The sequence below is a fragment of the Entelurus aequoreus genome, linkage group LG01 (assembly GCF_033978785.1).
Source record: "Entelurus aequoreus isolate RoL-2023_Sb linkage group LG01, RoL_Eaeq_v1.1, whole genome shotgun sequence".
Taxonomy (NCBI): Eukaryota; Metazoa; Chordata; class Actinopteri; order Syngnathiformes; family Syngnathidae; genus Entelurus; species Entelurus aequoreus.
The window spans coordinates 8,001,442-8,017,375 of NC_084731.1; the positions used below are offsets into that span (position 1 = coordinate 8,001,442).

Below are 15,934 nucleotides of genomic sequence, written 5' to 3' on the forward strand. Positions count from 1 at the left end.
ACTTTTCCACTTTGTATCAGTCCATCTTAGATGAGCTCAGGCCCAGCGAAGCCGACGGCGTTTCTGGGTGTTGTTGATAAACGGTTTTCGCCTTGCATAGGAGAGTTTTAACTTGCACTTACAGATGTAGCGACCAACTGTAGTTACTGACAGTGGGTTTCTGAAGCGTTCCTGAGCCCATGTGGTGATATCCTTTACACACTGATGTGGCTTGTTGATGCAGTACAGCCTGAGGGATGGAAGGTCACGGGCTTAGCTGCTTACGTGCAGTGATTTCTCCAGATTCTCTGAACCCTTTGATGATATTACGGAGCGTAGATGGTGAAATCCCTAAATTCCTTGCAATAGCTGGTTGAGAAAGGTTTTTCTTAAACTGTTCAACAATTTGCTCAGGCATTTGTTGACAAAGTGGCGACCCTCGCCCCATCCTTGTTTGTGAATGACTGAGCATTTCATGGAATCTACTTTTATACCCAATCATGGCACCCACCTCTTCCCAATTTGCCTGTTCACCTGTGGGATGTTCCAAATAAGTGTTTGATGAGCATTCCTCAACTTTATCAGTATTTATTGCCACCTTTCCCAACTTCTTTGTCACGTGTTGCTGGCATCAAATTCTAAAGTTAATGATTATTTGCAAAAAAAAATCAAATATGTTGTCTTTGTAGCATATTCAACTGAATATGGGTTGAAAATGATTTGCAAATCATTGTATTCCGTTTATATTTACATCCAACACAATTTCCCAACTCATATGGAAACGGGGTTTGTATAACTAGAATATGATGAGAATGCCCTAAGTGCGCAAGCCCCCAAATTGTCGATGAGGGTGAGTCGAGTGTGTGGATGTTGGAACGATTCCAATCGGTTGAGAAATGTGGGATATGAAGTGGTTTGTATATTGCCCATTCATTTTCAGTGGTTTCCTGGTAATTCCAGGTAATCTAGGAATTTTTCGGGAACCGAGAAACAGGCTGGCTTGTATGTCCAGGGTCTATGGAGTGTGTGGATGGTGGAACAGATATGCGGAAGATTGTATATTGCCCATTCAATTTCAACGGGGAGAAATTCCAGGAAAACCAGGAAATTGGGGACATTTTTAGGCTTAAATATCCAGGGTGAGTAGTGTGTGGATGGTTAAACGGTTAAAATCGGGTTTATAAAAAAACGGCACAGGATTGTGGGAATTGTAGAAGTATGAAAATTCCCATTCATTTGAATGGGAATTTCTGGGAAATTTGGGAGTTTTTGTAAAAACAGGAATTTTGGAAATTGTAGATAATATCACAATTGTATGAATGGGTTGGTGTTGGAATTTTCTGAACCGGTTGAGAAATGTCGCCGTAGTAACACTTTGGAATTGAGAATTGGTATTTTGGAATTCCTGGAATTTTCAGGAAATTAGTACCGGAAATAAAAGTAACTGACAAAGAGGAATATTTTTGATGGTGGAATGGTTGCAATGGGATGACAAACCAAAGGGTGAAAATAGGGCTTTGAAAAAAAATGTGGGTAATTCCTGAAAAAAAATGTAACTTTAAAAATGGCAGTTTGAATGTCCAGGAGGAGTGGAAGGTTTTGAAAGTGAAACGATTCGAATCGGGTGAGAAATGTGGGAATTGTAGAACTACGAAAATGTCCATTCATTTCAATGGGAGTTTCTTGGAAATTTGGGAATTTTTGGAAAAACGGGAAGTTTTAAAAATGTAGATAATATCACAATTGTCCTAGATGTTATGACTGGGTTGGTGTTGGAATTTTCTGAACCGGTTGAGAAATGTCGCCGTAGTAACACTTTGTAATTGAGAATTGGTATTTTGGAATTCCTGGAATTTTCGGGGAAACCGGGAATTAGTACGGGAAATATAAGTAACTGTTGATGTCCCAACAAAGAGGAATGTTTTGATGGTGGAATGGTTGGAATGGGATGAAAAACCGAAAGAACAAAGGGTGAAAATAGGGCTTTGGTAGAAGATTCTGGGAATTCCTGGAAATGTTTTGAACTTTAAAAATAGCAGTTTGAACGTGCAGAATGAGTGGAAGGTGTTGAAAGTGAAACGGTTCGAATCGAGTGAGACGTGGGATATGATGAGGTTTGTATATTGCCCATTCATTTTTAGTGGGGGAAAATTCCTGGTAGTTCCGGGTAATAAAGGAATTTTTCAGAACAAACAGGCTGGCTTGAATGTCCAGGGTCTATGGAGTGTGTGGTTGGTGGAACAGATATGCAGAAGATTGTATATTGCCCACTCAATTTCAACGGGGAGAAATTCCTGGAAATTCCTGGAAAACCGGGAATTTTGGGAGATTTTTAGGCTTCAATATCCAGGGTGAGTAGTGTGTGTGGATGGTTGAACGGTTCAATTTTTATTTTTAAACGGCCCAGAAATGTGGGAATTGTAGAAGTATGAAAATTCCTAATCATTTGAATGGGAATTTCTGGGAAATTTGGATGTTTTTGAAAAACGGGAATTTTTAAAAATGAGATGATATGAATGGGTAGGTGTTGGAATTTCTTCGTGTGCTTGTGGGTTGGTATGCCTCTCTAAGGGCGTTCAGGAAGGCAGCTGTCTGTGGTTCCTTACTTTATTTATTATTATTAATAGTTGATTAGTTTTATTAGACTTGTTAGGGGGAAAACCAGCATTGAATGTATGTTTAACAACACGCGTCATGTCGTGCTATGTGTCTGATAATCAATAAACAAATGTTAAAACAACAAAAGAAGAGAGGGGAAACTTACAGGTTGAGCTTGTTTACCCTGCGAATCATTTTATTAACTGAAGAAAATGGTTTTTATACTTGTTTTTTTTTACTTGCAGAAATGTATTTTTTTTCTTCCTTTTTTTTAATGGACATCCAGCATCGGACATTCCTATCCATCCATTTTCTACCGTTTGTCCCTTTTGGGGTCGCGGGGCATGCTGGAGCCTATCTCAGCTGCATTTGGGCGGAAGGCGGGGTACACCCTGGACAAGTCGCCACCTCATCAAAGGGCCAACAGATAGATAGACAACATTCACACTCACATTCATGACATCATATTCACATGTTTTTGTTTATATCCTAACCCAGGGGTCGGCAACCCGCATGCGGCTCTTTAGCGCCGCCCTAGTGGCTCTCTGAAGCTTTTTAAAAAATGTATGAAAAATGGAAAAAGATGAGGGGAAAAAAAAAAATTTTTTGTTTTAATATGGTTTCTGTAGGAGGACAAACATGACACAAACCTCCCTAATTGTTATAAAGCACACTGTTTGTATTAAACATGCTTCACTGATTCGAGTATTTGGCGAGCGCCGTTTTGTCCTACTAATTTTGGCGGTCCTTGAACTCACCGTAGTTTGTTTTTACATGTATAACTTTCTCCGACTTTCTAGGACGTGTTTTATGCCACTTTTTTTCTGTCTCATTTTGTCCACCAAACTTTTAACGTTGTGCGTGAATGCACAAAGGTGAGTTTTGTTGATGTTATTGACTTGTGTGGAGTGCTAATCAGACATATTTGGTCACTGCATGACTGCAAGCTCATCGATGCTAACATGCTATTTAGGCTAGCTATATGTACATATTGCTACATTATGCCTTATTTGTAGCTATATTTGAGCTCATTTAGATTCCTTTAAGTCATCTCAATTCAAGGTATATCTCATGACACACTATCTTTATGTAATATGGCTTTTAATTTGTTGCGGCTCCAGACAAATGTGTTTTTGTATTTATGCTCCAATGGGTGAGGGCCGACATCCGGGCAACTGAGCTACATACGGGTTCTTCGAGCCATAGCAACGAGACTGGCGTTGAAAACAAACCGTTGCCATTACTCTTTAACCTGTCGACCTACGCTGGTTAAACCCGTCATTCTGCCTCCAAAATGCCGAAAATCTGTGTTGTTTTTGGTTGTGCTAACCACAACTGGAAACAGGGAAAACAAAGGTCGTATTTTGTTCTGCCAAAGCGCGATAAAAGCCCACAGAGACGAGACAAATGGCTCGCAGCTTTACACCGGGAAAACGAGGACGGTTCTCACTGGAGTCCCCCAAAGTCCCGGGTCGTGTGTTCGGATCACTTCGTTTCTGGTAAATATAAGGAACAAAAATCCACCTTCTTAACCACAACTTGGCTATACCGTCCGTGCTAATGTTGTACTTGTTGAATTTGTACCTTATAACGTTCGGCAGCTGAAGTTGTTGTACAAAAATAACATGCGGTATATACTATATAGTCTATAGCCTAGCTAGCTATTTTCGAAAACCGGACAACGAGAGGATACCAAAGGCAGCGTTAAGATGGACACCACCGGGAAAACGTAAGCCAGGGCGGCCAAAGAACACCTGGCGAAGAACAGTTGTACTTAAACAATACATGTAGCCCTCAAATCTCTCAGTATTTTATACACTAACACTTGATCTTGTTGTTGATAACTTCCGCGTCTCTTTCTTAGTAGCGCGCAGGCTAAGCTAACTAGCAAGCTAAGCTAAGCCTGAGAAGCTTTAAAGTTCACTGAGACGAGTCTGACGCAAATAATACATTTTCGTTTTTTCACACGATATGCGAATAAGTAAAAATGCGTAAATGGAGGATTTAACGCCGACTTCCAAGCCACAACGCTCGTTAAATGCTTTTTCTGTCAATGTTGTGTTCGCTGTGAGCTGGTTTGTTTTCAACGAATTCCCGGTTGCTAGGGGATTGGTAGGCGGAAGTGACGTAGGTCCGCCCTCACCCATATGGCTCTTTCAACATTTTGGGTTGCCGACCCCTGTCCTAACCATACCACCCCCCCAAAAAAAGAAAGAAACAGCAGAAAAACAAAATAGTATTTGCAAATACATCAATTAAAATAAAGACAAAATAAATAATAATACATTTTTAATAATAATAATCAGAAATAAAGTAAAACAATATAAACGGATATATAAAAAATACAAAACACAAACTGCAAAAACACAGTTACAAAAGGAAGCAGATAAAACATTTTGATATTTAGACTGAGGGATCTTTTGAAATGTTTACGTCTGAAGCACAAACATAAACTAACGTTCATCTCTTTGTTTTGTTAGGTTTACCCCAGCAGATTACCCACGACGGATTTGATGTTTCTTTTGCAACCAATCATTTGGGACCCTTCCTTCTCACCAACCTTCTGACTGGTACAATTGTCATATTTAATACCGACCGCTTTGTGTCATTTCATATGAAACTAGAGGAGGCAGTTCCTGAAGGAAGTGTGTGTGAACGCTCCAATGCTGAAGTGGAACTGAAATGTTGACAGAATGTAGTATGAATGTACGAATAGTTTGTGAATTTCCAGGAAAACGGGAATTAGGTTTGGAACTTGGGAAAGCGTTAGTTTGAATGTGCAGGATGAGTGGAATGTGTTGATGTTGGAATGCTTTGAATAGCTTGAAAAATGCGGGAATTGTGCAACTTGGAAAAATGTCCCAGTCATTTCAATGGGAACTTTCTGGAAATTTGAGAATTTGGGGAAAAGTGGGATTTTAAAAAAAAATGATTAGGAGTAGAGATGTCCGATAATATCGGCCTGCCGATATTATCGGCCGATATATGCGTTAAAAGGTAATATCGGAAATTATCGGTATCGTTTTTTTATTTTTATTTTTTTTATTTTTATTTTTTTTATTTTTTATTTTTTTTATTAAATCAACATAAAAAACACAAGATACACTTACAATTAGTGCACCAACCCAAAAAACCTCCCTCCCCCATTTACACTCATTCACACAAAAGGGTTGTTTCTTTCTGTTATCAATATTCTGGTTCCTACATTATATATCAATATATATCAATACAGTCTGCAAGGGATACAGTCCGTAAGCACACATGATTGTGCGTGCTGCTGGTCCACTAATAGTACTAACCTTTAACAGTTAATTTTATTAGTTTCTATGTAACTGTTTTTATATTGTTGTACTTTCTTTTTTATTCAAGAAAATGTTTTTAATTTATTTATCTTCTTTTACTAATTTTTTTAAAAAGTACCTTATCTTCACCATACCTGGTTGTCCAAATTAGGCATAATAATGTGTTAATTCCACGACTGCATATATCGGTTGATATCGGTATCGGTAATTAAAGAGTTGGACAATATCGGAATATCGGATATCGGCAAAAAGCCATTATCGGACATCCCTAATTAGGAGCATGAATGTCCTGAATGAGCTGAATTGGTTGATGTTGGAATCGTTTAAATCGGTCAAGAAATGTTGAAGTAGTAACATTTTTTTAATTGAGAAATGGTAGTACGGAAAACCGGGAATTTTTGAAGTCCTTAAACCAACTTGGTTGTTTGTCCTGACTAAGAGGAATGTTTTGACGGTGGAACGCTTGAAATGGGTTGAAAAATGTGAAAGGAGTCATTGCATTAAAAAAGGTTAGAAAAAAACAAAAAAACAGGAGATCCTGGAAATTTGTTGAACGTGGTAAAATGGTAGTTTGAATTTCCAGAATTAGTTGAATGTGTTGGAGGTGAACTGGTTTGAAACGGTTGAAAAATTTGGGAATTGTGCAACTTGGAAAAATGTCCCATTCATTTCAATGGGAACTTCCTGGAAATTTGAGAATTTTAGGAAAAGCTGGATTTTTGAAAAAATGATTAGGAGCATGGATGTCCTGAATGAGCTGAATTGGTTGGTGTTGGAATTGTTTAAATTGGTCAAGAAATGTTGAAGTAGTAACATTTTTTTAATTGAGAAATGGTAATACGGAAAACCGGGAATTTTTGAAGTCCTTAAACCAACTTGGTTGTTTGTCCTGACTAAGAGGAATGTTTTGACGGTGGAACGCTTGAAATGGGTTGAAAAATGTGAAAGGAGTCATTGCATTAAAAAAGGTTGAAAAAAAGGTTAGAAGAAAAAAAAACAGGAGATCCTGGAAATTTGTTGAACGTGGTAAAATGGTAGTTTGAATTTCCAGAATTAGTTGAATGTGTTGAAGGTGAACTGGTTTGAAACGGTTGAAAAATGTGGGAATTGTGCAACTTGGAAAAATGTCCCATTCATTTCAATGGGAACTTCCTGGAAATTTGAGAATTTTAGGAAAAGCTGGATTTTTGAAAAAATTATTAGTAGCATGGATGTCCTGAATGAGCTGAATTGGTTGATGTTGGAATCGTTTAAATCGGTCAAGAAATGTTGAAGTAGTAACATTTTTTTAATTGAGAAATGGTAATACGGAAAACCGGGAATTTTTGAAGTCCTTAAACCAACTTGGTTGTTTGTCCTGACTAAGAGGAATGTTTTGACGGTGGAACGCTTGAAATGGGTTGAAAAATGTGAAAGGAGTCATTGCATTAAAAAAGGTTGAAAAAAAGGTTAGAAAAAAACAAAAAAACAGGAGATCCTGGAAATGTGTTGAACGTGGTAAAATGGTAGTTTGAAATTCCAGAATTAGTTGAATGTGTTCAAGGTGAACTGGTTTGAAACGGTTGAAAAATGTGGGAATTGTACAAGTTGGAAAAATGTCCCATTCATTTCAATGGGAACTTCCTGGAAATTTGAGAATTTTAGGAAAAGCTGGATTTTTGAAAAAATGATTAGGAGCATGAATGTCCTGAATGAGCTGAATTGGTTGGTGTTGGAATTGTTTAAATCGGTCAAGAAATGTCAGCGCTTTGAGACTTTTGTGATTTAGGGCTATATAAATAAACATTGATTGATTGATTGATTGAAGTAAAAAAACAATGTTTAATTGAGAAATGGTAATAAAGAAAACCGGGAATTTTTGAAGTCCTTAAACCAACTTGGTTGTTTGTCCTGACTAAGAGGAATGTTTTGACGGTGGAATGCTTGAAATGGGTTGAAAAATGTGAAAGGAGTCATTGCATTAAAAAAGGTTGAAAAAAAGGTTAGAAAAAAACAAAAAAACAGGAGATCCTGGAAATTTGTTGAGCGTGGTAAAATGGTAGTTTGAATTTCCAGAATTAGTTGAATGTGTTGAAGGTGAACTGGTTTGAAACGGTTGAAAAATGTGGGAATTGTGCAACTTGGAAAAATGTCCCATTCATTTCAATGGGAACTTCCTGGAAATTTGAGAATTTTAGGAAAAGCTGGATTTTTGAAAAAATTATTAGTAGCATGGATGTCCTGAATGAGCTGAATTGGTTGATGTTGGAATCGTTTAAATCGGTCAAGAAATGTTGAAGTAGTAACATTTTTTTAATTGAGAAATGGTAATACGGAAAACCGGGAATTTTTGAAGTCCTTAAACCAACTTGGTTGTTTGTCCTGACTAAGAGGAATGTTTTGACGGTGGAACGCTTGAAATTGGTTGAAAAATGTGAAAGGAGTCATTGCATTAAAAAAGGTTGAAAAAAAGGTTAGAAAAAAACAAAAAAACAGGAGATCCTGGAAATGTGTTGAACGTGGTAAAATGGTAGTTTGAAATTCCAGAATTAGTTGAATGTGTTCAAGGTGAACTGGTTTGAAACGGTTGAAAAATGTGGGAATTGTGCAAGTTGGAAAAATGTCCCATTCATTTCAATGGGAACTTCCTGGAAATTTGAGAATTTTAGGAAAAGCTGGATTTTTAAAAAAATGATTAGGAGCATGAATGTCCTGAATGAGCTGAATTGGTTGGTGTTGGAATTGTTTAAATCGGTCAAGAAATGTCAGCGCTTTGAGACTTTTGTGATTTAGGGCTATATAAATAAACATTGATTGATTGATTGATTGAAGTAAAAAAAACAATGTTTAATTGAGAAATGGTAATAAAGAAAACCGGGAATTTTTGAAGTCCTTAAACCAACTTGGTTGTTTGTCCTGACTAAGAGGAATGTTTTGACGGTGGAATGCTTGAAATGGGTTGAAAAATGTGAAAGGAGTCATTGCATTAAAAAAGGTTGAAAAAAAGGTTAGAAAAAAACAAAAAAACAGGAGATCCTGGAAATTTGTTGAGCGTGGTAAAATGGTAGTTTGAATTTCCAGAATTAGTTGAATGTGTTGAAGGTGAACTGGTTTGAAACGCTTGAAAAATGTGGGAATTGTGCAAGTTGGAAAAATGTCCCATTCATTTCAATGGGAACTTCCTGGAAATTTGAGAATTTTGGGAAAATATGGATTTTTTTTTTTTAAATGATTAGGAGCATGAATGTCCTGAATGAGCTGAATTGGTTGGTGTTGGAATTGTTTAAATGTTGAAGTATTAACAGTTTTTCAATTGAGAAATTGAATTATGGAATTCCTGGAATTTCGGGAAAACCGGGAATATTTTTAGTTTCTAAACCAACTTGTTTTTTTTGTCCTGACTAAGAGGAATGTTTTGACGGTGGAACGGTTGAAATGTGATGAAAAAGGGAAAAGGAGTAGTCAAACAAAAAAGGTTGGAAATAGGGTTGGAAAAAAAAACAGGAATTCCTGGAAATGTGTTGAATGTGGAAAAATGGTAGTCTGAATTTCTAGGGTGAGTTGAATGTGTTGAAGGTGGAATGGTTGGAATTGGTTGAAAAATGTGGGAATTGTGGAACTTTGAAAAATGGGCAATTAATTTTGAATGGGGAAATTAAAAAAAAAAAAAAAAAAAGGAATTATGGGAAATCCTGGAATTTCTTTTAGAATTGTTGAAGTAGAGCACACTAATACCAAACATGTTGAATATTTTGAAGTTGGAACAGTTTGAATCGGATGAAAAATTTGGGTTTTTTGGAACTTTGAAGAATGTTCCATTGATTTCAATACGAATTTCCAAAAATGTTGGGAATTTCGGGAAAAGCGGGAATTTTTTTGAAAATGGTAAAAAATTTGAATGAGTTGAAATGGTTGGTGTTGGAATTTTTCATATCAGTCAAGAATTGTTGAAGTAGTAACATGTTCAATTGAGAAATGGTATTGGAGAATTCCTGGAATTTCGGGAAAACCGGGAATTTTTGCAGTTCAAGAAACAACTTTGTTTTTTATCCTAATTAAGAGGAATGTTTGGACGGTGGAACGGTTGAAATGCGTTGAAAAATGTGGAAGGAGTAGTCGCCAGAAAAAAGGGAATAGGGCTTTGGAAAACCAGGAATTCTGGAAAACCCTGGAATTGTTTTGAACTTGGAAAAAGGATAGTTTGAATTACCAGGATATGTGGAATATTTTGAAGGTGGAATAGTATGAATAGGTTGAAAAATGTGGAAATGGTGAACGTTTGAAAAATGGCCAATTCATTTTAAATGGGAAAAATGTCCCGGAAAACCTGGAGTTCTGGGAAATCTGGGAATTTTTGTAATTTGTCAAGGGAAAGACCACGATTCTTCTCTAGATGTTGGCGCACTCTACCTTCCACATTTTTCACCCCATTCAAAGTGTCCCAACTTCAAACTGTTCAGCCTATTCAGGATACGCGGGCTTTCCCTTAACAAATTCCAAAAATTCCCAGATTATGCAGAATTCCAGGTTTTCCGGGACGTTTTTCCCATTCAAAATGAATTGGCCTTTTTTCAAACTTCTACCATTTCCACATTTTCCAACCGATTCAAACCATTCCACCTTCAACACATTCCACCATCCTGGAAATTTAAACTACCCTTTTCCAAAGCCCTATTTCCACCCTTTTTTCTGGCGGCTACTCCTTACACATTTTTCAACGCATTTCAACCGTTCCACCGTCCAAACATTCCTCTTAATCAGAACAAAAAAACAAAGTTGTTTTTTGAACTGGAAAAATTCCCTGTTTTCCCCAAATTCCAGGAATTCCATAATACCATTTCTCATTTCAACATGTTACTACTTCAACATTTCTCGACCGATTTGCAAAATTCCAACACCAACCATTTCAACTCATTCAGATCATTCAAGTTTTTTTTACCATTTACAAAAAACTCCCGCTTTTCCCGAATCTTCCACATTTTTGGGAAATTCCCATTGAGATCAATGGGAAATTCTTCAAAGTTCCACAACTCCCACATTTTTCGTCTGATTCAAACTGTTCCAACTTCAAAATATTCAGCCCGTTTGGGAATTGTGTGCTCTACTTCAACAATTCTAAAAACAAATTCCAGGATTTCAGTTCAACTTCAGCATTCACACGCAATTCCTTCAGGAATAGCCTCATCTAGTTATGTAACTGTCATTTCCATGTGAAGAACAGAATGAAGGCCAGCTAAGTGTACTGCTGGTCTCTTCCAGACCTGATGAAGACTTCCACTCCAGCACGGATTGTCACCCTCAGCTCTGTCAACCACAAAAAGGGTGAAGTGGACTTCTCTCATTTTCATGGGGAGAATTTGACTCACCGTTTGGATCGTGTTTACAACCACACTAAGCTGCACAACATCATCTGCACTAATGAGTTAGCACGCAGGCTGCAGGGAACAGGTGGGTTGGTATATATCTGCCACTTATAGTCTGGTGCGTCTTATAAATGTAAAATATATGTTTCATATATGATTATTAAAGCCAATATGTTGATGTGTGCATGCATGTGTGGAACATGACTATGTAGGTGTCACCGCCAACTGATGCATATGTGGAACATGACTATGTAGGTGTCACCGCCAACTGATGCATATGTGGAACATGACTATGTAGGTGTCACCGCCAACTCGGTCCACCCTGGTGTTGTCATGACGGGAATGATGAGACACTATCCCTTTAGGATTCGTTGTATCTTCAACCTCATTGGACAGCTCTTCTTCAAGGTGAGATTATTGTGCAATTCTGTGGAGCTCACTTTGAATAAGATTGTTTTGATATAATTAGGCTTTTATTGTATAGGTTGCTTGTCAAATTGAACCCTCAACACCCATGTACAAACCCCGTTTCCATATGAGTTGGGAGATTGTGTTAGATGTAAATATAAACGGAATACAAATACAAATCCTTTTCAACCCATATTCAGTTGAATATGCTACAAAGACAACATATTTGATGTTCAAACTCATAAACCTTTTTTTTTTTGTGCAAATATTCATTAACTTTAGAATTTGATGCCAGCAACACGTGGCAAAGAAGTTGGGAAAGGTGGCAATAAATACTGATAAAGTTGAGGAATGCTCATCAAACACTTATTTGGAACATCCCACAGGTGTGCAGGCTAATTGGGAACAGGTGGGTGCCATGATTGGGTATAAAAACAGCTTTCACAAGAAAGGATGGGGCGAGGTACACCACTTTGTCCGCAACTGCGTGAGCAAATAGTCAAACAGTTTAAGAACAACGTTTCTCAAAGTGCAATTGCAAGAAATTTAGGGATTTCAACATCTACGCTCCATAATATCAGCAAAAGGTTCAGAGAACCTGAAGAAATCACTGCATGTAAGCGGCATGGCCGGAAACCAACATTGAATGACCGTGACCTTCGATCCCTCAGACGGCACTGCATCAAAAAGCGACCTCAATCTCTAAAGGATATCACCACATGGGCTCAGGAACACTTCAGAAAACCACTTTCAGTAAATACAGTTGGTCGCTACATCTGTAAGTGCAAGTTAAAGTTCTACTATGCAAAGCCAAAGCCATTTATCAACAACACCCAGAAACGCCGCCGGCTTCTCTGGGCCCGAGCTCATCTAAGATGGACTCATGCAAAGTGGAAAAGTGTTCTGTGGTCTGACGAGTCCACATTTCAAATTGTTTTTGGAAATATTCGACATTGTGACCAAAGGGGAAGCGAACCATCCAGACTGTTATCGACGCAAAGTGTAAAAGCCAGCATCTGTGATGGTATGGGGGTGTATTAGTGCCCAAGACATGGGTAACTTACACATCTGTGAAGGCACCATTAATGCTGAAAGGTACATACAGGTCGCCGTCTTTTTCATGGACGCCGCTGCTTATTTCAGCAAGACAACGCCTAGCCACATTCAGCACGTGTTACAACAGTGTGGCTTCGTAAAAAAAGAGTGCGGGTACTTTCCTGGCCCGCCTGCAGTCCAGACCTGTCTCCCATCGAAAATGTGTGGCGCATTATGAAGCGTAAAATACGACAGCGGAGACCCCCGGACATTTGAACGACTGAAGCTCTACATAAAACAAGAATGGGAAAGAATTCCACTTTCAAAGCTTCAACAATTAGTTTCCTCAGTTCCCAATCGTTTATTGAGTGTTGTTAAAAGGAAAGGCCATGTAACACAGTGGTGAACATGCCCTTTCCCAACTACTTTGGCACGTATTGCAGCCATGAAATTCTAAGTTAATTATTATTTGCAAAAAATAAATAAAGTTTATGAGTTTGAACATCAAATATGTTGTCTTTGTAGCATATTCAACTGAATATGGGTTGAAAATGATTTGCAAATCATTGTATTCCGTTTATATTTACATCTAACACAATTTCCCAACTCATATGGAAACGGGGTTTGTATATATATACTATATATATATGTATATGTATGTATACTAGTGTATATATATGTATGTATACTATATATGTATGTATATATATATGTGTGTATGTGTGTATATATATATATATATATATATATATATATTGTATATATGTATACTGTGTATATTTATACTACATATATGTATGTGTATACTGTATATATACTGTGTATATATATGTATACTGTGTATATATATACTGTATGTGTGAACTGTGTATATACATCTATATAGATACTGTGTGTATATATATACGTACATATCTATATATATATACATATATATGTATGTATATATATATATATATGTGTATGTTTGTACATGTATATATACTGTATGTGTATATACGCCTTATTTATAAAAAGATCCATTATTCGACAGTATAATCCGGTGCACCTTCTGTATGAAAATAGAACCGTTCATCAACAGAGCGCCTTATAATCGATGCACCTTATGGTCGGAAAAATACTGTGTATGATATCCTTTCCCACGCTAATATGTGTGTGTGTGTAATTTTTAGTTGACCATGGTCTGCCATCTTCTTGCAGTCCGCGGAGGAGGGAGCAGTGAGCGCCATCTACTGCGCCGTGTCGGAGGAAGCAGAAGGCGTAACTGGGAAGTACTTTGACAGCGACTGTTCCCTGGTCCTCCCCGCCCCCTTAGCTCGGGACCCGGCCCTCGCTGCCAAGGACTTTGACATCTGCCAGAGACTGACCTCCAGGTTGTGATGAAAGCCCTCTTGATAACAGGAAGGAGTCAAAGTCTGTGTTCTTTATTCCTTCTCTGACATCTCATCACAACAAATCCGTTGTAAAAAAGAAAATATTTGATATACTTTTGTGTACTTTTCTTATTCAAATGTCTTAAAAACGGAATGGAATTTAAAAATGTTCTATGAACGATAAAACCCTGAATATTGAGAACATATGAACGACATATTTTACAATCAAGCCACACCCACACTGCTTGGTGCCTCGTCTGACCTGCTGTGACGTAGATTACCATAGTAACTAGTAGGGTTGTACTATAGTACCGCGATACTAATGAATCATTCGGTACCATACCGCCTCTGAAAAGTACCGGTCCGCCGCACACTAAGATTTTTTGTTAAAATAAAGCCAATAATGCCATTTTTTCTGGTCCCCTTTATTTAGAAAAGTACCGAAAAGTATCTAAATAATATTGGTATCAGGACAACACTAGTCACTAAAATATCATGCAAAAGCACAGATTCCAAGCATTGAAATACTTAGTATAGTTGAAGACTTAAGGTCATTAGAAAAGATGAGTGCACATCATAATGGCAGCTACACTTTACATTTTAAAGATCTAAAAAAATATTTTGGATTGAAAAGCTTAACGTGCCTCATGTGGCCCCCGGGCCTTCATTTGGGGGTGAGTAGTTCTTTGAGGTAGAGGGGGGGCATTTCCATGGAGGCACTGGTGGGTTAGTAGGGAGACTTTGAATTCAATCCTGAGTGGAACAGGAAGCCAGTGAAGGGATTTGAGAGTTTGTGTGATATGGTCATATTTCTGCACTGTCATCAGGATCCTAGCAGCACTATTCTGTATGTGTGGCAGCTTCTGGATGTTCTTGCTGGGGATCCCGACATGAAGTGTGTTGCAGTAGTCTAGCCTGGAGGAGACAAAGGCGTGGACGAGCCTCTCGGCATCAGAGAGATTGAGTGAGGGGTGGAGTTTAGCAATGTTCCTGAGGTGGTAGAAGGAGGTCTTGCACAGTTGTTTTATTTGAGCCTCAAAGGTCAAGTGAGGGTCCATTCTAACACCCAGATTAGTGTATTGAATACAGCCCAAAACACGTGTCTCCTCATGAGCTAAATTGAACTCTTGTCTCTGCATGATTCCTTGCTTCTTGTCTGATTATTAGATGTCTTCAGTGTTTGAACCTGACATCTTCTTGGTCCTTCGAGCCGGATTGCAACACGTCCGACGATTCCAACCGGGTGAGTAAAACCAAAAAGACCATGGCACCCACATCTCCCATTGAGAAGCTGCTTTTTCTTCACCTGGGCTGAGATCTGACGACTGACGGGAAACGGAGGACAAGAGGAAGGAACGCAGATTTCAGTGAGTACGTTTTGAATAAGAATAAAAGTCGTAGGTAGTATAGTACTTCTGTATAAGGTTCATCTTTTATTTGTCAATTTTTTTTATTTTTTATTTTTTATATATTTTTTTTGGAGTTGGAAAAGGGGTTAAAGGCCTACTGAAATGCATTTTTTTTTATTTAAACGGGGATAGCAGATCCATTCTATGTGTCATACTTGATCATTTCGCGATATTGCCATATCTTTGCTGAAAGGATTTAGTAGAGAACATCGACGATAAAGTTCGCAACTTTTGGTCGCTGATAAAAAAAGCCTTGCCTGTACCGGAAGTAGCGTGACGTCACAGGTTGAAAGGCTCTTCACATTTCCCCATTGTTTACACCAGCTGCGAGAGCGATTCGGACCGAGAAAGCGACGATTACCCCATTAATTTGAGCGAGGATGAAAGATTAGTGGATGAGGAACGTGAGAGTGAAGGACTAGAGTGCATTGCAGGACGCTTTTTTTTCCCGCTCTGACCGTAACTTAGGTACAAGCTGCCACATTGGA

The 15,934-nt window shown here is 38.1% G+C and overlaps 1 protein-coding gene across 3 annotated transcripts in view; it reads left to right on the forward strand.

Annotated features, from left to right (window-relative positions):
- The window catches only part of zgc:64106 (uncharacterized protein LOC393348 homolog), a 24,019-nt gene extending 8,289 nt beyond the window's left edge, over window positions 1-15,730 (forward strand). Inside the window, exons 5-9 of one of the 3 annotated variants that reach the window (XM_062043443.1) lie at window positions 5,058-5,147; window positions 11,118-11,306; window positions 11,520-11,629; window positions 13,865-14,037; window positions 15,205-15,730. In XM_062043443.1, coding sequence (XP_061899427.1) covers window positions 5,058-5,147; window positions 11,118-11,306; window positions 11,520-11,629; window positions 13,865-14,037; window positions 15,205-15,352 — 710 coding nt within the window. In that variant the 3' untranslated portion in view covers window positions 15,353-15,730. The other 2 variants (XM_062043451.1, XM_062043457.1) reach the window with 2 other exon arrangements.
- Window positions 15,731-15,934: the final 204 nt, after the last annotated feature.